This window comes from Triticum urartu, chromosome 2, assembly GCF_003073215.2.
Source record: "Triticum urartu cultivar G1812 chromosome 2, Tu2.1, whole genome shotgun sequence".
Classification (NCBI taxonomy): Eukaryota; Viridiplantae; Streptophyta; class Magnoliopsida; order Poales; family Poaceae; genus Triticum; species Triticum urartu.
Window position 1 is genome coordinate 599,451,915 of NC_053023.1, and position 21,364 is coordinate 599,473,278.

At 49.8% G+C, this 21,364-nt stretch overlaps 1 protein-coding gene across 1 annotated transcript; it reads right to left on the bottom strand.

The window, feature by feature from the left end:
* Positions 1 to 1,509: 1,509 nt before the first annotated feature.
* Positions 1,510 to 2,701, bottom strand: LOC125533746 (cytosolic sulfotransferase 8-like). Its single transcript, XM_048697106.1, has one exon. It carries the CDS (start codon positions 2,656 to 2,658, stop codon positions 1,636 to 1,638), a length of 1,023 nt encoding a protein of 340 aa, XP_048553063.1. The 5' UTR covers positions 2,659 to 2,701; the 3' UTR covers positions 1,510 to 1,635.
* Positions 2,702 to 21,364: the final 18,663 nt, after the last annotated feature.

The following is a 21,364-nucleotide window of genomic DNA, read 5'->3' on the forward strand; positions in this document are numbered from 1 at the left end:
CGATAGGCAACTCAAGGCGCTTTCAAAAATCACGGTAATGTTCGTGCGGGTGAAAGAGTCACAACATCGTTGCTCAAGTCCAATTGCAGCCTTTTTACCGAAGTCTTTGGAGTATTTCTTCAAGTAGAGATTGATGCCGTGAAGAGGTGTTTTCAAGAGATTTCATTGTAATTCTTAGTCATAAGAGTTACTTTGTATTTTCTTGAATCTTAGGTCTAAATCAGTATACCAGTAATTGTTATGAGTATGAATAAAGTTGTAGGTGTTTCTAAAAAAACTACCCTCCACGAGAGACATGCAAAGGGACGTTCCTCGGTTATTGGGGTCCATACATTTTGGGTGTGGCTAGCTCTCATCTGCATAAAAATTAGTTAAGTCACATCCAATTCATACACCATTTAATTCTACCAAAAGATTAATGTGTTTTTGTTAAACTAAATGACATCCTGCGTGTTGCTGCGGGAGTCGGTTGCAATATATTTGAAGAAGATTTGATTGTGTGCAATATAAATGTTTAAATTAGTAACATGTGAAACTGAAATTAAGAATACATATGACTTATTATATTTGATTATGTATATATGTAAAATTTATTGAATACTCCGTCCGTCCAAAAATACTTGTTGGAGAAATGGATAAAAATGAATGTATCTAGAATTAAAATATGTCTAGATACGTCCATTTCTCCGAAAGAAAACATTTTCGGACGGAAAGAGTACAAGTAGAATAATAGAATGAAAAATATTGTTCCATGCATGGTTTTCTCCGACAAGTATTTTCAGACAGAGAGCAGGTATAAGTAGAATAATAGAATAAAAAATATTTTCTCATGCGTGGTTACATGTGGTGGTGGGTCTTTTTCCATGCATGGTTGCATGTTGAGGTGGGTCTTATCCCATCTATAATTATATGGTGATGTGGCATGTTTGCATGTTGAGATAAGTATGTTAGTAGGGGTGACTCTCTTAGGTATACATGTAGGATTAGACAAGTAAAGGAGAGAGATACAAGGCGTCAGAAGGGGACGCAATCACCGTCCTAGGTGCTGACTCATCAAAGACGTAGTTGATGACGACACAACGAAGAACACAACAGAAGCGCAAGATTCTAAATTTAGTCATAAGTGTCTGCTTAACATCCACTGCGATCTGGGAGGAATGTTAGAAATTTATTTTTGTTTAAGATAAAGATAAGAGTTAGAGATAGAATAAGTTTAAATCATGTATGACTCGCCCTTTACTCTTCAAATCCCTCTCATTCGTATTGTACTTCTATATATATATATATATATATATATATATATATATATATATATGTATATGTATACCTCATACGAGGGCAGATCAATAAAAATATAATGGGGATTCATATTTTCTACAGATGTGACTTGGTTAATTATTCTGTCCCAATTCTAAGGAGACTTTGCTAAGTTATCTTTTGTTAAAAAAAACCGGGACAAAGGTACAAAAGTTAAAATCTTAAACATTAACAGTACTATGAGTTTCCAACTAAACATAAAATGTATGATTATATTACTTATAAGTTCATAGTACATTGACGGTAAAAACTCATGAGGAATGAATTTGCAAATGATATGAGTGACGCTATGATCGAATTATATTACACTCCAGCAAGCTAGACAGAGAGACCGGAGCCCCTAAACTTGGCCTCGCTGATGGCATCGATCTTTCGTGCCGTCTCCGGCGATAGATGATTCTCCCAGTCCCCGACCTGGCCGCGCCGGAAGAACGAGCTGTTCTCCACAACGCCAAACGTGAGCTCTGTCTTGCCGCCCTTGGTCGCCTCGAGCCCGGTCATGTGCTCGAACGAGCACAGCTTGACGATGGCGTCCACCGCGCAGACTTCCTCCTCCTCCACACTGAACGGGCATCCAACAAACTTGGCCAGCCTCCGCACGTGTTCCGCCGGGTCTCGACTCATCTCTTCGTACCTGAAGAAGAGCACCTGCTCGGGGTTCGCGGAGTGCGCGCGCCAGTACCCTAGGACATGATCCCAGTACGGCCCGAACGGCGACACGCCGTCGCAGAAGTAGTCGGCGGCGGTCTCAACCGAGAGCGGCTCCAGACCGTCCCTGACCCTGAATTTGTTCGCGAAGTTCCAATGCGAGATGAGGGTGTCCTTGGGGTCGCGGCACACGTACACGATCTTGCAGCCCGACGCCACGACCGACCTCGGCAGCGACACGAAGGGGACGTGCGTGGCGAAGAGCCTTGGGTCCGGGAGCTCGTCGAGGTCCGGGATCCTGTTCTGCGTGTAGAGCTGGTACTCGAGAAACTTGATGCACTCGTGAGGACCATGGATGTTAAACGGGTGGCCGCAGGAGTCCGCGGGGTGCTCCCTCCGGTGCACCGTGGAGTAGAGGAGCGCCTTGATCCAGGTCGTACCGGACTTGGGCAGTGTGGCCACGATGATGTCCGAGGGGCGCGCGGCGAAGCATGCGTCGGCGACCATCGTGCCGACCATTGGAGCCAGGCTGCTGTGCCAGCCATTGTCGTGGCGGTAAAGCTGGTAATTGGAGAGGGCAGGGGAGCACGGCCAGGAGGACACCAAGTTGGTGAACTGCTGGTAGAGCTCTTCGTTGGTTTTGGCCTCGCCTTCTTGCGGTGGAGAAATTCGCATGGAGGGGGAGGAAGACATCGTGTTGCAGCAAGAGCCTGCGGTCAAGATAATTGCAGCAGCATATATAAACACCAAACTCTATTTACTAATAGAAGAGAGTCATTGCATTATTCTCTGCATCGAAATGTTGTTGGTAGTTGCCATCAATCATGCTGACACGGCAGTAATGTAATCCCCACGTGGTCCAATCTATCAAGGACATCGATGTGATGTCGAGAGCGTGAGATGATACTTGACCTACACAAAAGGGACAAAATCCATGGATGGTGAGAATGTGACCGATTTCTGCGGCCGGCAGTAAGGCCAACTCCAGCGACTCCAAACGGATGACCGGTTTGGTCTATTTTTGTCCGTTTGGGGCGATAATGGAGTCGTCCATGTCCGCTTGGAGCCGTTGTGCTGTCGGTTCGTCCCACGCGTAGCCGCATCTAAATCATATCCGGGGTGGACGTGATTAAAAAAAGCAAAAACTAAAATAAAATGTCGAAAAAATAAAATAAACGCAAACATAAAAACATTAAACATAATTAAACATCACGGCCACGAAACGGCCAAGTTCCACAGTTCACATAGACATAATTAACATAAAAAACGTCGCCCGCACGCTCCTGCCGTGCCCATTGATGCCGTGGTCGTGGCCGTCTTCAGTGGCCGCTGTTGTCGTCGTCGTTGCTGACGAGGTCGACGTAGTCCGGCAGCGTCCAGAGGTGGGATGGCGGTGCCTGGTACACGGGGGCTTGCTGGAAGGCGGGAGGTGCCTACACCACCTCCTCTCATGGCGACGCCTCCCGCTTCGGTGACCGCGATGGCGTGAGGCACCAGTGTCGTGGTTCTAAGTTTGACAGTAATGTAGGGGGTAGGTATGGAGAGGCAAGATCTTAGCTATGGAAAAGTTGTAAGCACACGAGGTTTACGAGTTCAGGCCCTTCTCGGAGGAAGTAATAGCCCTACGTCTCGGAGCCCGGAGGCGGTCGACTGGATTATGCGTGTATGGTTTACAGGGGTGCGAACCCTTTACACTGAGGAGGGGGGTGGCTTATATAGAGTTCGCCAGACCCCTCCGGCCCTCAGTTGTGCAGGGTTTTAAATACATTAAGGTCGGGCGTTACTGGTAACGCCCCTAATAAAGTGCTATGATGACCAGAAAAGCTACTTAATAATCGACCGTTAGCGTGCGGAGTGCCTTTAGGTCTCCTGGCCGTCGAGTGGTTTGGTCTTGGTCGAGTGATTGAGTCTTGGTCGAGTGTCTTCGAGTCTATCGAGTGGAACACCTCCAAGTCAATTGAAAGGTGATTTCTTCTAGAGATGTCCTTGGGTAGGGCAGTTGGGACAGGTCCATGACCCTACCCTAGGTACATAGCTTCATCATTAGCCCCCGAATGGATCGAGGTTTGAGTGGGGAAGGAGTTGAGAATTTCCTCGACTCATTTTACATGCCATGAGCATATCTGGTTTCGGATCAATGAACCCGAGTGATGACAGCAACTTCCTTTTCAGTCGCCATGATACATTCTTAGTTTTTTTTGTCGAGTGAGTTTCTTTACTTGAAAGGCTCCGAGTGACGCATGGAGGAGATCTTCCCTCTGACAAGTTGTTCTGCAGCCCGCAGATTTCGCGGGATTCGGATATTGGGAAGCGCACGGGACGGGGGAGGCCGTAGTAATCGGATGGGATAGGGTGGATCCGCCTCGATCTCCGCGCCACCTTTTTCGCCACGTATCGCGTGTGCGATTGTTACGGGATTTGACAGGACCGCCCGGGCCTACCAGTCAGCCACTCGGAAGCGACCTCATATAAGGCGTCGGACGGGGGTTTCTTGAACAGCGCGTTCCCATTCCCTCTTCTCCTCTTCAAGCTTCTTCGTCGCGCTCGCGCTCGCTCTCGCCCCAGCGCCTCCGCTCCGTACGCGTCTCGCCGGCGACGATGGGGAAGGAGAAGACGGCGGCTCTGGAGCGGGCGAAGAAGGCGACGACAAAGGCGAAGGGGAAGGCGACTAGTCGGGGTGGATCTTCCTCGCGAGCTGGCCTGCCGAAGGGCTGGATCCAGGGCGACTGGATCCGCTCGGCGATCCGCCAAGAAGACCTCGATGACCTAGCCGAAGGAGGGCTGATCCCCCATGGATCGGCGCGGCTTCCGGGGAAGGAGACCGAGCCGCAACCTCGGGAGGGTGAGCGCGTTCTCCTTGCCACCCACGTCGACCGTGGATTTTCCTTGCCTCCTCACCCTTTCTTTCGGGGGGTTTTTGAACTTCTTTGGGGCACAACTCCATCACTTCACTCCCAACACAATCGTGTATCTTGCTGCTTTCGTGTCTTTGTGCGAGAATTTCTTGGGTTGTCGGCCTCACTAGGGTCTTTTCAAGCACATTTTCACCTGTCGTTCTCAGACGGTGAAAAAGGCCAATCCGAGTGATGAGAGAACACAAGTGATTCAGATGTGTGGGGGTCTTGGTGTCCAGATGAGAGGGAAAAGTTCCTTTCCAGCCATGATTCTTCCCGACTCAGTTCGCGGATGGCAGTCGACCTGGTTTTACTGCAAAGACCAGTCGACTGGCCTCCCTACTTTTACCATGGACCGAGTGAGGAAACTCTCCTCTCTGAAGGTACTCCCGGAGGAGAAGGCACATGTTAGGGTGCTTGTCGAACGAGTGGTCTAGCTTATTCGTGACGGGGTCACCGGTATGGATCTCTTGGAGGTTTTCCTTCAGCGGCGCATCCAGCCTCTTCAAGCCCGAGACCATCCGATGTGGATGTATTCGGGTCTTGACGACTCCACTCGGATCCACCCGGACGAGGTCGATGACGACACACTGGAGAAGTGGCTGTCGGGCATGACCAGAAACAAGGACAACCCCAGGGGAGCCAGGAGAGTTTCTCCATTCGACCAGTCCCATGTACCAGAGAAGGTCCGATTCTGAGCTTTTGTTTGTAATCTGAATTCACTCGCGCAGCTGCCTATACTGCATCGACTGACTTTGTTCTCCCTGCTTTCTTTCAGGCCATTATCGAAATGTATTCAATGCCCAACGGAGAGCAAGAGCAGGACCCGGAAGGAGAGGCGAGCGGCGGCGACAGTGGCGAATGGGACTCTGATGGTGAAGGGGACGAAGAAAGTGACGACCCAAGTGACGAAGAAGTCGAGTCGCCTCCTCGCAGGGAGAGGCGGTCCAAACTTGACCAAGAACGACCGAGCGCCCGTGAAAAGGCGATTGGTCAAGCTAGTCAGTCTTCAAAGTATCCTCGGACCTCTTCACCAACTCCAACTGAAAAAGCGCCAAAGCATCCCAAAGTCGCAGAGCCGAAGCTTCGGAAGGCGTTGCCGAAGATTAAGATTGACATCCCCGTCGCTTCTGCGTGAGTGTCTCCCTTTATATTCACTCAACGCCCCGTGCTGTTTGTTTTTCTTGTTTTAACTGGACGAACTTTGGAACTGGCAGCGCTGCTACTTCCAGGACCTCAGCTTACAGGGACGATGATGAGGTAATGGAGGATGCGGTCACTTCTAATCTGGGTATGATTTCTACCAATCTGTCTTTATTTTGGTCGACTCAACTGCAATGTGTACCATTGGGTGATGTGATTTTGTCGATTGAACTTTGAACAGCTCCTAACATTATTGACCTCCCCGATGATGATGAAGAGCCCGAGAGGCCTTTGACGAGGAAGAATAGGCAAGCTCCTGCAAGCAAGGTGCCACAGTCGACGCCGAGGGCGGAACCAGTCGTTCAGGATGCTGGTGATGCCAATCGGGGTTCTGTTACCTTTGCCGTGCCATTGTCGAGTGCCTTGCCTTCTTCGTCGACTGCTCAGGCCCCTGTCGACCCACCTTCAGTTTTTGCGACCCATCATGTCCCAGAGGACGAAGTGGATGCTGCCAAGGAAGCCATACGCCAGGCGGGCATTATGATGGAGAAGATGAAGACGGTGCGGGACGCCAGTCAGGCCGCCTACGACGCCAGCTCGACTCTCCAGAGCAACGTTCAGGTTAGTTGGTCGCCGCTTGTTCTGCTAGGATATGCTATCTGAAGACTCTTTTTCCGAAAATCTTTGCATCTGTACACCCACTGGGTGCGCCGATTAAATTTTTAAACTAGTGGGGGCACGCTGAGTGCACCCACTGGGTGTAGTCCCCGAGACTACGGTGGACTGCTGGCAGTCGACTGTAGTCTTTGTATTTTGATTCTTCGCTCGATGTGGTCTGGCCGCGTCGAGTGTAAACTGAACTGGTAGTTTGTCTCTTCCGCTCGGTCTAGGCGAGTGGGATCAGAACCGGTGGGGGCACGCCAAGTGCACCCATTGGGTGTAGTCCCCGAGACTGCGGTCGACTGCTGGCAGTCGACTGTGGTTTGAGTTCTATGGTCTGAGTTCTTCTTTATCTCCTCTCTTTTTTTGGCACTCGACTCCGGCGGGCCGGTCGAGTGGGTCATAACCGGTGGGGGCACGCAAAGTGCACCCACTGGGTGTAGTCCCCGAGACTATGGTGGACTGCGGGCAGTCGACCGTAGTCTTAGTATTTATTGTCTTTGTCGTTTTTCGCTGTAAAATAACTTCTCCTCCCTGATTGCAGAAATCTTGTGATCTCGGAGCTCACTTTGCTGATTTGGAGAAACAGCAGATCCAACTGAACCTTGACTTGGAATTGGCCAAGACAGAGCTGCAAAAGGCCAAGGACGATGCCAATGGTAAGACGAGCTTGTCGACTGGTTTGTCTTAGGCTTGAGTACCTTTCTGCTCCTTCTGAATCAAGCACCGTTTCTTCGTAGAAAAACTAAGAGAAGCTCTGGCGAAGAAGGATCAGGATTTGGCTGCTGCTCAAAAGGAAGCTGACGACAGAACCGCTCTGGCTGAACAGAAACTGGCTTCGTTCGGCCAGTTGGAAGAAGAGAACACCAAGATGAAATCTACTTTGAATGAAGCCAATAAGGAGTGCACGTGCTTGAAGAAGGACAATCTCAACCTGTACGAGAAGATGGAAAGCATCGCTCGCAGGAGGGACGATCTGGAGAGCTATCTGAGGAGCCTTGCCAAGAAGTTGTTCATCAAGCTTGAAGGTACGCATTTTGTTCCGACTGATGTTTTTTGTCGACTCGGCATATGAAAATTGACTTATCCTTGGACCATGAATGCAGAGTTTTGACAGAACTTCGAGGAGGATACTGGGCGGATTGAGCCAGGTTTGGACCCAATCAATTCTCCCGTGAAAGATGAAACGGCCATGAATCTGCTCCGACTGGAATCCCGCATCGACGGCGTTGTGGACTACTTGGCTCGACTGAAGGTCGCCATGTCACGGATCGACACGGCACTTTGGCCAGAGGCCATGCTCCAGAATGATCTTGTCCCTGATGACTCGACTTAACGAGATCCCTGATCGAGTGCAGGAGTGGAAGAAATCTTCTGCCTGGTGTGGTGCTGATGTGGCTCTGTCTTTGGTTCGTGTCCACTGCAAGGAGGTGCGACAAGATAAACTGGCAGCAATCAAGGTCGCCAACACCCAGAAGCATGACTTCCGAACATTTATGGAGACTTTCATCGCTGCGGCCACTTGGATCGCCGACAGCGTCGACCTGGACGAGTTCGTCGAGCCTGCCAGTCCTCCTCCTGCGGAGTGAACAATTTTTATGCCCCACCTTAAATTTGCCTCGGAATGCCGAGTGGTTTTTGTAACCGTTAAACTCTTTCGGGCTGAATGCCCGAGCACTTCGATCTGTGGTCTGGAACCTTTAGATTTATCTGAACTTGGTTTATCGTTGAATATCTTCATGAATCCCCCGTCGAGTGGAACTCGTTCTTCATTCGAGACAACTTTTGTATTTGTGGCGCAGCTCCGAAGGAGAAGGTAGCAGTCGACCTGCGCCTCGTCATCCTTGCGGGTCGGCGATGGAGCACGCATTGTATTTGTGGCGAAGCTCCCAAGGAGAAGGTGGCAGTAGACCTGCACCTCGTCGTCCTTGCGGAGTGGGATGGAGCGCACATTGTATTTGTGGCGAAGCTCCCAAGGAGAAGGTGGCAGTCGACCTGCACCTCATTACTGTAGAGCGGGATGGAGCGCATGTTGTATTTGTGGCGAAGCTCCCAAGGAGAAGGTGGCAGTCGACCTGCACCTCGTTACTGCAGAGTGGGATGGAGCGTACGTTGTATTTCTGGCGAAGCTCCCAAGGAGAAGGTGGCAGTCGACCTGCACCTCGTCGTCCTTGAGGATTGAGATGCGTTTCGTACTTAGGCGAGTACTGGACTGCAGCTAAGCCCCCGAGTGGGAGGCTGTCTCACCACTCGGTAGGATTTTCAAATACTTTGGCGAGTACTGGACTGCAGCTAAGCCCCCGAGCGGGAGGGTCGCTCACCACTCGGTAGGATTTTTAAATACTTAGGCGAGTACTGGACTGCAGCTAAGCCCCCGAGTGGGAGGGTCGCTCACCACTTGGTAGGATTTTCAAATACTTAGGCGAGTACTGGAATGCAGCTACGCCCCCGAGTGGGAGGGTCGCTCATCACTCGGTGGGATTTTCAAATACTTAGGCGAGTACTGGACTGCAGCTAAACCCCCGATTGGGAGGGTCGCTCACCACTCGGTAGGATTTTCAAATACTTAGGCGGGTACTGGACTGCAGCTAAGCCCCCGAGTGGGAGGCTGGCTCACCACTCGGTAGGATTTTCAAATACTTAGGCGAGTACTGGACTGCAGCTAAGCCCCCGAGTGGGAGGCTGGCTCACCACTCGGTAGGATTTTCAAATACTTAGGCGAGTACTGGACTGCAGCTAAGCCCCCGAGTGGGAGGCTGGCTCACCACTCGGTAGGATTTTCAAATACTTAGGCGAGTACTGGACTGCAACTAAGCCCCCGAGTGGGAGGCTGGCTCACCACTCGGTAGGATTTTCAAATACTTAGGCGAGTACTGGACTGCAGCTAAGCCCCCGAGTGGGAGGCTGGCTCACCACTCGGTAGGATTTTCAAATACTTAGGCGAAACGGGTTCGCAACTAAGCCCCCGAGTGGGAGGCTGGCTCGCCACTCGGTAGGAAATTATTTTTACAAACTTAGGCGAAGCGGATTCGCAGCTAAGCCACCCGCTGGGGGATTTCTCATGCAAACAAAAACAATAACAATCACTGGGAAAATTATAACGCTCTTGTCTTTGATAAATAAACTACAGGAGTTTTTCTTATTACATCTCATCCGAGTGAGAATTCAAGTATAAAAGGGGCAGAGTAGTTCCGCATTCCAGGCTCGTGGCTCATCAATCTGCGATCGACATTGTAGAGGTGGTACGCTCCATTGTGGAGGACTCTGGTGACTATGAAGGGGCCTTCCCAAGTAGGAGCGAGTTTGTGTGGTTTCTGCTGATCCACTCGGAGGACTAAGTCTCCTTCTTGGAAGGCTCGACTCTTCACATTTCTGGCATGGAATCGACGCAAGTCTTGCTGATAGATGGTCGATCGGATCATGGCCATTTCTCTTTCTTCTTCCAGGAGGTCGACTGCGTCCTGCCAGGCTTGTTCTGCTTCATCTTCAGAGTAGAGCTCGACTCGGGGGGCGTTGTGAAGCAGGTCACTCGGCAAGACTACTTCGGCTCCGTAGACCAAAAAGAATGGGGTTCTTCCGGTCGATTGGTTCGGGGTTGTCCTCAATCCCCAAAGAACTGATGGAAGCTCGTCGACCCATGCTCCTGCTGCGTGCTTGAGATCACGCATCAATCGAGGTTTCAGTCCTTTGAGAATTAAGCCATTCGCTCTTTCCGCTTGTCCATTCGACTGGGGGTGAGCGACCGAAGCGTAGTCGACTTGTGTGCCCTGAGAGGCGCAAAAGGCCCTGAATTTGTCGGAATCGAAGTTTGACCCATTGTCAGTGTTGATGCTGTGCGGAACTCCATATCTGAATATCAACTCTCTGATGAAGCTGATAGCAGTGCAAGCATCAAGATTCTTGATAGGCTTAGCTTCAATCCATTTGGTGAACTTGTCGACTGCTACTAGCACATGAGTGAAGCCGCTCCTGCCCGTTCTCAGTGGTCCAACCATGTCTAGCCCCCAAACAGCAAAGGGCCAGACGAGTGGAATGGTTTTCAGGGCTGACGCGGGCTTGTGCAACATATTGGAGTAATGCTGACATCCTTCACATTTGTCGACTATCTCTTTGGCCATTTCATTCGCTCTTGGCCAGTAGAATCCCACTCGGTATGCTTTAGCCACAATGGTCCGAGAGGACGCATGATGACCATAGGTCCCCGAGTGGATATCATCAAGGATCATCTGACCTTCTTCTGGTGTTATACCCTTCTGACTGACTCCAGTCACGCTTTCTCTATACAACTGTCCCTTTATGACTGTAAAGGCCTTGGATCGACGAACGATCTATCGAGCCTCTTCTTCGTCCACTGGGAGTTCTCTCCTTAGGATGTACGCGATGTACGGTATTGTCCAGTCGGGAGTGATGACCAAGACTTCCATGATCAGGTCGACCACAGCTGGAACTTCAACTTCAGTCGGATCCGTGGCACTTTTTGGTTGCGGGGCCTCTTCAGTGAAGGGATCCTCCTGAACTGATGGTGTGTGGATGTGTTCCAAAAACACATTGCTGGGAATGGCTTCTCTTTTGGAACCTATTTTTGCCAAATCATCAGCTGCTTGATTTTTCAGTCGGGGTATGTGATGAAGCTCTAACCCCTCGAATTTCTTCTCCAGCTTTCTCACTGCATTGCAATAACCAGTCATGGCTGGACTTCTGACGTCCCACTCCTTCATCACCTGATTAACCACCAAATCTGAGTCGCCATAGACCATGAGGCGACGGACGCCGAGTGAAATGGCCATGCGCAACCCATATAAAAGTGCTTCATATTCTGCCTCGTTATTGTAGGAATCAAAGTGGATTTGAAGAACATATCTGAGCTTATCTCCTCGGGGGGAAACCAACACCACCCCGGCACCGGAACCATTCAGCATTTTGGAACCGTCGAAGAACATGGTCCAATGCTCCGAGTGAACCTGAGTCGGCAGTTGCTGTTCAATCCACTCGGCGACGAAATCTACTATTGCTTGGGACTTGATAGCTTTCTTTGCCTCAAACTTGATATCTAGAGGAAGGAGTTCAATAGCCTATTTTGCCACTCGACCAGTTGCATCTCTGTTATGCAGGATCATCTCTGACAATGGAGCGTCGCTGACGACTGTAATGGAATGATTAGAGAAGTAGTGAGCCACTTTCTTTGTGGTCATATAAATCCCATATACAAGCTTCTGATAATGAGGATATCTTTGCTTCGACGGGGTCAAAACTTCAGAAATATAATATACTGGGCGCTGAACTTTGAAGGCTTTTCCTTCTTCTTCCCGCTCAACCGTAAGTACCGTACTGACGACTTGTCCCGTGGCTGCGATGTAAAGCAGCAAAGGCTCCTTGCTGATTGGGGCAGCAAGCACCGGCTGGGTGGAGAGCAGAGCTTTGAGCTCTGCAAACACTGCATCAGCTTCGGGAGTCCACTCGAACTTGTCGGACTTCTTCATCAATCGGTAAAGAGGCAATGCCTTTTCACCGAGACGAGATATGAATCGACTTAAAGCGGCCAAGCAACTAGTAAGCTTCTGGACGTCGTGCACTCGCACATGACTTTTCATTCGGAGTATAGTACCGACTTTTTCTGGATTGGCGTCGATTCCCCATTCGGAAACGAGAAAACCGAGTAATTTTCCGCCAGGAACTCCGAATGTGCACTATGATGGATTGAGCTTGATATCATACCTCCTGAGGTTGGCAAAGGTTTCAGCAAGGTCAGTCAGCAGGTCGGAACCCTTCCGTGACTTGACCACAATATCATCCATGTATGCTTCCACATTCCGACTGATTTGAGTGAGCAAACACTTCTGAATCATCCTCATGAATGTGGCTCCGGCATTCTTGAGGCCGAACGGCATGTTAACATAACAGAAGCACCCGAATGGAGTGATAAAAGCTATTTTGATCTCGTCAGGTCCATACAGACGGATCTGATGGTACCCGGAATAGGCGTCTAAAAAAGACAGTCGCTCACATCCCGCAGTCGAGTCGACTATCAAGTCGATGCGGGGGAGAGGAAAATGATCTTTCAGGCAGGCCCGATTGATATATTTAAAGTCAATGCACATGCGAAGTGACTTGTCCTTCTTGGGGACCATGACAACTTTGGCGAGCCACTCGGAGTGGTAGATTTCTCGGATGAACTCTGCTGCTAAGAGCCGAGCCACCTCCTCGCCAATAGCCTTTCTCTTCTGGACGGCGGACCGTCGGAGATGTTCTTTGACAGGTTTTACTTTTGAGTCGACTCTTAGGCGGTGCTCAGCCAGCTCCCTCGGAACACCCGGCATGTCAAAAGGCTTCCATGCGAAAATGTCCTAGTTCTCACGGAGGAACTGGATGAGCGCTTCTTCCTATTTGGAGTCGAGTGTTGTTGAGATATGAGTCGGAGCATCACTGGGATCAGTCGATGGATGTGAGCCGGTTTCGTTTTGCCAGACGACTGAAAGGCTGATTCTGTAGCGGGCTTCTTGGCTCGCAACAAATCACTCGGGTCTGCAGTCTTCTGGTATTCCTGCAGCTCTACCACTGCCATCTGAGCATCAGCGATCTTTGAACCTTTCTGAAAACACTCTTTTGCTTTCTTCCGATTGCCCGTAACGGTGATCACACCTTTGGGACCAGGCATCTTCAATTTGAGATACACATAACATGGTCGAGCCATGAAGCGTGCATAAGCCGACCTGCCCAAAATAGTGTGATACACACTCTGGAAATCTACAACTTCGAACGTCAACTTTTCTTTGCGGTAATTCTTGGAATCACCAAAAACCACATCAAGAGCAATCTGGCCGAGTGACTCAGCCTTCTTTCCAGGAATGACTCCATGGAAACTCATGTTGCTGGCACTGAGTCTGGACATCGGAATGCCCATCCCTTTCAACGTCTCAGCATACAATATGTTCAAACCACTGCCGCCATCCATCAAGACTTTGGTCAGTCGAGTGCCTTCAACAACTGGGTCGACCACCAAAGCTTGCCTCCCAGGGGTGGCAATGTGCGTTGGGTGATCGGACTGGTCGAATGTGATGGCAGTCTGAGACCATTTCAGATAACTGGGTGTTGCCCGAGCAACCATATTCACCTCACGGTTGATAACTTTCAGTCGACTTTTGCTTCCAACATCAGCAAAAATCATCAGGGTGAAATTGACCTGGGGGTATCCATCGTCACTGTCTTCCTTGTCCTCAACTTTGTCCGACTCCTTTTCCTTATCTTTGGGTTGTTTACCCTGGAACTGCTGGATCAAGAGCCGACACTGCCGAGTGGTATGCTTTGGGTAAATGAACTTACCCTCTTCATCTTTCTTGGTGTGGATGTGACATGGCAAATCCAACGCATCATTTCCATCTTGGTCTTTAACTTTCTTTGGGTTCCAAGGTCCTTTGGGTTTCCCCTTAAACTTTCCTTGAGTTACAGCCAAGGCTTCCCCAGGAGCAGCTGGCTCGGCTTTCCGCTTCTGTTTCTGATTGAAATTTCCTCTGGTTTCTTGAGCGACTGACTTGAGCTTGCCACTCCTGAGTCTATCCTCATCTTCACCATTAGCGTACTTGGTGGCAATCTCCATCATCCGATTCAGAGACATATCTCCGGTTCGACCGAATTTCAGATTCAGTTCTCTGTACTTGACGCCTTCTTTGAAGGCACAGACTGCTTGGTGGTCAGGCACATTCTCTACCGTGTGATGTAACGTGATCCATCTCTGGATGTAATCCCTCAAAGTTTCATTCGGCTTATGCACGCAAGACTGTAGTTCCGTCAGCCCTGCCGGTTGCTTGCATGCTCCTTCAAATGTGGTGACAAACACTCGGGCGAGATCTTCCCAAGTGTAAATGCTGCTGGGTGCTAACTGGTTCAGCCACGCTCTGGTCGAGCCCTCCAACATGAGAGGCAGGTGCTTCATGGCCACTTCATCATTGCCGCCGCCAATTTGGACGGCCACTCGGTAGTCTTCAAGCCAAGTATCGGGCTTGGACTCACCAGTGAACTTACTGACTCCAGTCGCCAACCTGAAGTTGGGAGGAATCACAGCAGCCCTGATGGCTCTACTAAAGCACTCTGCCCCCGAAACATGTACTCTGCTACTGGTAGGTGCATCTCTATCGTGACCTTCTCGGTGAGCTCTGTTCCTGTCGACCAAACCTTGAACGAGAATGGATCTCGCATCAAAGCTTGGCTCCCTGGGGTCGACTAGAATCCTTCGCCCAACACTACGAGGGCGCCTGTCATCCTGCTGTCGAGGCGCATACGACCCGCTCCTCGGGGGAGGGGTGGGCACTCGACGTCGATCGTCACGATCGAATCGGTGATCATATTTCTCATGGTTCCCGTACTGATTACGCTGGTCCCCACGTCCCTCACGCCTCGGGGGCGATCTTGGGCTCCCGACTGGACTGTGTCTGCAGCAACGGATCTGTTATGAATCCTGTTCCGCGACTGAGAAACAGCGGAATTCTGGTCTCCTGCTGCCCGGAGTAACACTTTGATCTGCAGCAAGCCTCTGCCAGCCTCCGACTGGGAAGGCTGAATCGACTCTGCTATACGGGCTGTAGCTGCTAAATTCTGAATCGGAGTTCGATATACCTGCGGGGGCGGAAAGAGCTGACGTCGACTGGATTCTGGAACCCATTGTCGCGCATGCTCGTCGAGTGCTCGCTGGAGGTTCTCCAGTCGAGTGTGCTCGGCCAAGTTTGTCAGGCGCGCGTCCTCCAAGGCACGAGCCTCAGGGGTTTCTCCAACGATAGGAGTGTGCAGTGCATCCATGTTCCAGCGACGAAGTTCTTCTCTCTGCAGCGACGTGAGAGGCTCGGGAAGATATTCCTCATGGGGACGCGACGGGTCGCCTCCACCTGCGCCTCCGTAGGTGCGGGGAAAACTGGGAAGACTGGGCGGTCCATCGGCCATCAGAACCTCCGCCGCTGGATCACTGTTGTCGCACTCGGATGCGGTCTCTGTGGAGCCAGTCGACAGATCGAACAGGCCGTAGAGGGATTCGTCGGGCTCGATCGTCGCGACTTGAGGGTTGGCCGACTGGCATGCCACCGCGTGTCTCACCCACCGCTGAAGTCTCGACCGACCGGAGCGCTTGCGCCGGCGGGAAACAGGGAGGGAGGACAACACAGGAGCCGACCGGTAGGGGGTCGACGGTTGCCGCAAGATAATGCCACAGACGCACGCGCTAAAGTGCGTTGCCCCGCGGACAGGGAGTGCGTCCACGTCGAGCGGAGCCTCCTGAAGCCAAGCGGAGTCGTCAGCGATGAACGTGAGCGCGCCGAGACGGATCTCGCGGCCCTCCACCAAACCTCCGCCAGAAACCATGATGATTTTTGGATCGGAAAAGATCGCAACTCCTCCAACAAATCGCTAAAACACCGGCCCCACGGTGGGCGCCAACTGTCGTGGTTCTAAGTCTGACAGTAATGTAGGGGGTAGGTATGGAGAGGCAAGATCTTAGCTATGGAAAAGTTGTAAGCACACGAGGTTTACGAGTTCAGGCCCTTCTCGAAGGAAGTAATAGCCCTACGTCTCGGAGCCCGGAGGCGGTCGACTGGATTATGCGTGTATGGTTTACAGGGGTGCGAACCCTTTACACTGAGGAGGGGGTGGCTTATATAGAGTTCGCCGGACCCCTTCGGCCCTCAGTTGTGCAGGGTTTTAAATACATTAAGGTCGGGCGTTATTGGTAACGCCCCTAATAAAGTGCTATGATGACCATAAAAGCTACTTAATAACTGACCGTTAGCGTGCGGAATGCCTTTCGGTCTCCTGGCCGTCGAGTGGTTTGGTCTTGGTCGAGTGATTGCTTCTTGGTCGAGTGTCTTCGAGTCTGTCGAGTGGAACACCTCCAAGTCGATTGAAAGGTGATTTCTTCTAGAGATGTCCTTGGGTAGGGTAGTTGGGACAGGTCCATGACCCTACCCTAGGTACATAGCTTCATCAACCAGTTCACGCCTCCCACGACGTCGGCCATCTCCGGAGCCATGGACGACCAACTCCAATGCTGGCCCATCAGGCCCGGGTGAAACGCGGTGACGGGCTCCTCCTCCAGCACCTCCTCCCTCCTCATCATCTCCAGTTCCTACACGGTCACGTCGCCGACGGCAGAGAGGGACATCATGGTCTCCAAGCCCTCCCACTGGCGCTCGTCGAGCGTGTTCATGGAGTCTTCCGTGACACATTGAAGGAGCCGGTCCTCCTCCTCATTTGTCATGCGAGAAGGAGGTGGTGGCGATGGAGAGGGCGACGGCGACAACGTCGGCATGAAGCCGCGCACCACCCTACGCCCGCACACTTGGGGAGGGATCGGAGCGCGCGCGTGGCGCTCACGTGGCTTACGCGGCCCCGACGAGGTGCCGTCGAAGAAGGAGGCGCGCCGCGTGTCGTGCTCGTCCCGGAACCACGTGTCCCAAAGGCCGTAATCGACGCCGTACATGCGGTCGTAGTACAGGTCGTCCGGCAGGAGGCGGCGGCGGCGCCCGATCTCCTTGCGGCGCGCACGGCCGCTCATCGGGATCGGCGGGATCGGCACCCGATCAGTGGAGAGATGCCAGTTATTGGGGAGGTGCGCGTAGCTCCAGGGGAGCGGCCTCCTCGTCTCTCAATAACGACGGCATACATCCGCGTGGATGTAGTGCCGGTCGCGCTCGACGGCGACCATAGGGGCGATGGAGAATGCGGGCGGCGCGGGGGCCCTCCGAGGTGGTGATGTGGGCTCCTCTTTGACGCCGCGGCGATGGCCGCCCGAGGACGAGCCATCCTCGCGGTCGTGCTTCCCCTTGCGGCCGGTGTTCCAGAACCCCATGGCTGCGAGGCGGCCGATCGATGAGATCAAGGACGGGGAAAGGGAGAGCTAGATTTGGGGAGTGTTGGGTTTCGAGGAGGCAGCACAGGCTGGAGTGGGGAGTGTGGACTGCGACCGGTCCATGGCTTCCTCATTTAAGAAGGACGGCAACCGGTCACCTGGGTGGATGACAGGTGAGGCCGCCCGCGCGTGCGCATTAATGTCGGGCGGTGGGAGGTAGTGGCGGCCTGCCACGTGGCGATGAAACGGACGAGCGATGCGTCCATTTGTTGTCCGCCATGATCCAAACCCGACGCACGTTTACGTTCGAAATGGAACGGCTCGGCCATAAAACGGACCAGATGAATTCAGGCCGTCATGCGCTGGACTGTGGCGTCTGTTTGTTTTATCCCAAATGGACGGGATCGAATAGGATGTAGTGGTGCGGTGAAGTTGGCCTAACGCTAGTGCTGGTGGAGCTCTTCGTTGGCTTTCTCATCGCCTTTTTTCTTGTGGGGAAAAAATTGCATCGAGGAGGGAAGGCATTTGTGTTCCAAAAAAAGCCTGTGGTCAAGATAATTGCCGGCTTGCAGCTGCATATATAACCATATCTTTTCTTACAACTGAAGGCTACGACTGAATCAATCGGGTGCATTAAACAATTTCCAATAAACAAAACGTTCGCGTGAACGGCGCGCGTGTTATTCTATTCCAATGCAAATGAAAATGTGGCTGGTACCAGAGATGCTGACACAGCATTATCTAAGCCCCACTTGGTGTAATCTGCCCGTAATACAGTACACTCGTGTCGAGTTCATCTGAACTTTTGTTAAAAAGTGTAATTCTCAAGCAGATAAAGGGCATTTCTAACCGATCCCTTATAACCGGTCAATAGAGTAAATTTCGGTTTTACTGCACTGACCGACACCTAGTCAATCACTTATCCACTGTAAGGAAGTAAATATTTACTCCTCTATCCAATCTTCTTTCTAAATAATGCTTTTTGGAGTAATTCTAATACCTTCTATCTCATAGTTTGCAAGGTACACACAAAGAGGGAGAATTCAGACAGCTGGAAATCCGGACCTGAAAAAGCTACGTCAGGCTACCTATTTTGCACAACTCCAAATGAGATGAAACTTGACGAAGATTTTTTTATGAAATATATAAAAAATATTGGAGCCAATAACTACCAGAGGGGGCCACCAGGTGGGCACAACCCACCTGGGCACACCAGGCCCATCAGGCGCGCCCTGGTGGGTTGTGGCCTCCTCGGCCCACCTCCGGTGCCCATCTTCTGGTACATAAGTCATTTTGACCTAGAGAAAATAAGGAGAAGGCTTTCGGGACGGAGCGCCACCGTCTCGAGGCGGAACTTGGGCAGGAGCACTCTTTCCCTTCGGCGGAGCGATTTCGCCGGGGGAACTTCCCTCCCGGAGGGGGATATCATCGTCATCATCATCACCAACAACTCTCCCATCTTGGGGAGGGCAATCTCCATCAACATCTTCAACAACACCATCTCCTCTCAAACCCTAGTTCATCCCTTGTGTTCAATCTTGTTGTCGTAACTATAGATTGGTACTTTTGGGTGACTAGTAGTGTTGATTACATCTTGTAGTTGATTACTATATGGTTTATTTGGTGGAAGATTATATGTTCAGATCCATTATGCTATTTAATACCCCTCTGATCATGAGCATGTTTATTGTTTGTGAATAGTTACCTTTGTTCTTGAGGTCACGGGAGAAATCATGTTGCAAGTAATCATGGAATTTGATATGTGTTTGGTATTTTGATAGTATGTACGTTGTGATTCCCTTAGTGGTGTCATGTGAACGTCGACTACATGACACTTCACCATATTTTGTCCTAAGGGAATGCATTGTGGAGTAGCAATTAGATGGTGGGTTGCGAGAGTGACAGAAACTTAAACCCTAGTTTATGCGCTATTCCGTAAGGGACCGATTGGATCCAAAAGTTTAATACTATGGTTAGAATTTTTTCTTAATACTTTTCTCGTAGTTGTGGATGCTTGCCGGAGGGTTAATCATAAGTAGGAGGTTTGTTCAAGTAAGAACAACACCTAAGCTCCGGTCCACCCACATATCAAATTATCAAAATAGTGAACACAAATCAACCTAACATGATGAAAGTGGCTAGATAAAATTCCCGTGTACCCTCAAGAACGCTTCACTTATCATAAGAGAAAATTTTGGCCTGTCCTTTGCCTCAAAAGGATTGGGCTACCTTGCTGGATACCTGTTACTATTATCGTCACTTGCTCGTTAGAAATTATCTTGCTATCAAACTACTCGCTACTTACAATTTCAGCACTTGCAGACATTACCTTACTGAAAACTACTTGTCATTTCCTTCTGTTCCTCGTTGGGTTCGACACTCTTACTTATCAAAAAGAGCTACAATTGATCCCCTATACTTGTGGGTAATCAAGGCTATTTTCTGGCGCCGTTGCCGGAGAGTGAAGCGCCTTTGGTAAGTGGAATTCGGTAAGGAAACATTTATATAGTGTGCTGAAATTTATTGTCACTTGTTACTATGAAAAACAATCCTTTGAGGGGTTTGTTCGGGGTATCTTCACCTCGTCCGGAACCACAATTAGTTACCCCTCAACCTCTTCACCTACTGAAAATATTGAATATGAAATTCCTTTGGGTATGATAGAACAACTGCTAGCTAATCCTTATGTAGGAGATGGAACAGAACATCCTGATATGCACTTGATATATGTGGAACAAATTTGTGGATGGTTTAAGCTTGCAGGTTTACCCAGAGATAAGGTGATGAAAAAGGTTTTCCCACTATCTTTGAAGGGAAAAGCATTGTCATGGTATAGGCTATGCGATGATATTGGATCATGGAATTGGAATCATTTGAAATTGGAGTTCCACTAAAAATTTATCCTATGCATCTAGTTCATCGTGATCGGAATTATATATATAATTTTTGGCCTCGTGAAGGAGAAAGCATCGCTCTAACTTGGGGGAAGCTTAAGTCGATGTTATATTCATGCTCCAATCATGAGCTCTCAAGAGAAATTATTATCCAGAATTTTTATGCTCGGCTTTCTCTCAGTAATCGCTTCATGCTCAATACTTCTTGTACTGGATCTTTTATGATGAAGACTATTGAATTCAAATGAGATTTATTGGAAAGAATTAAATGCAACTCTGAAGATTGGGACCTCGACAAAGGTAAGGAGTCAGGTATAACACCTAAGTTTGATTGTGTTAAACTTTTATGGATACCGATGCTTTCCGTGAATTTATCACTAAATATGGACTTGACTCTAAGATAGTAGCTTCTTTCTGTGAATATTATTGATATGTTAACAAAAGCTATATTAGAACACCTAAACCTGATGAACAAATTAAAGTAGAACCTAGCATTACTATGGTTAAAGATCTCTTGGAAGAATATATTGATGGGCATGTTATTTACTTCTGTGAAGAAGCTGCTAAAATTGCTAAACCTGATAGAAAAAATAAACATAGACCTGTTGTTGGCATGCCTATTATTTCAGTTAAAATAAAAGATCACTGTTATCATGGTTTATGTGACATGGGTGCTAGTGTGAGTGCTATTCCTTACACTTTATATTAAGAAATTATGAAAGACATAGCACCTGCTGAGATAAAGAAATAGATGTTACTATTAAACTTGCTAATAGAGACATGATACGTCTCCAACGTATCTATAATTTTTTATTGCTCCATGTTATACTATCTACTGTTTTGGACATTATTTGGATTTATTATCCACTTTTATATTATTTTGGGACTAACCTATTAACCGGAGGCCCAGCACAGAATTGATTTTTTTGCCTGTTTTAGGGTTACGTAAAAAAGGAATATCAATCGGAGTCCAAACGGAA

Coding starts and splice junctions, on each gene's coding strand:
- LOC125533746 (XM_048697106.1), bottom strand. CDS start 2,658: ATGTCTTCCTCCCCCTCCATGCGAATTTCTCCACCGCAAGAAGGCGAG.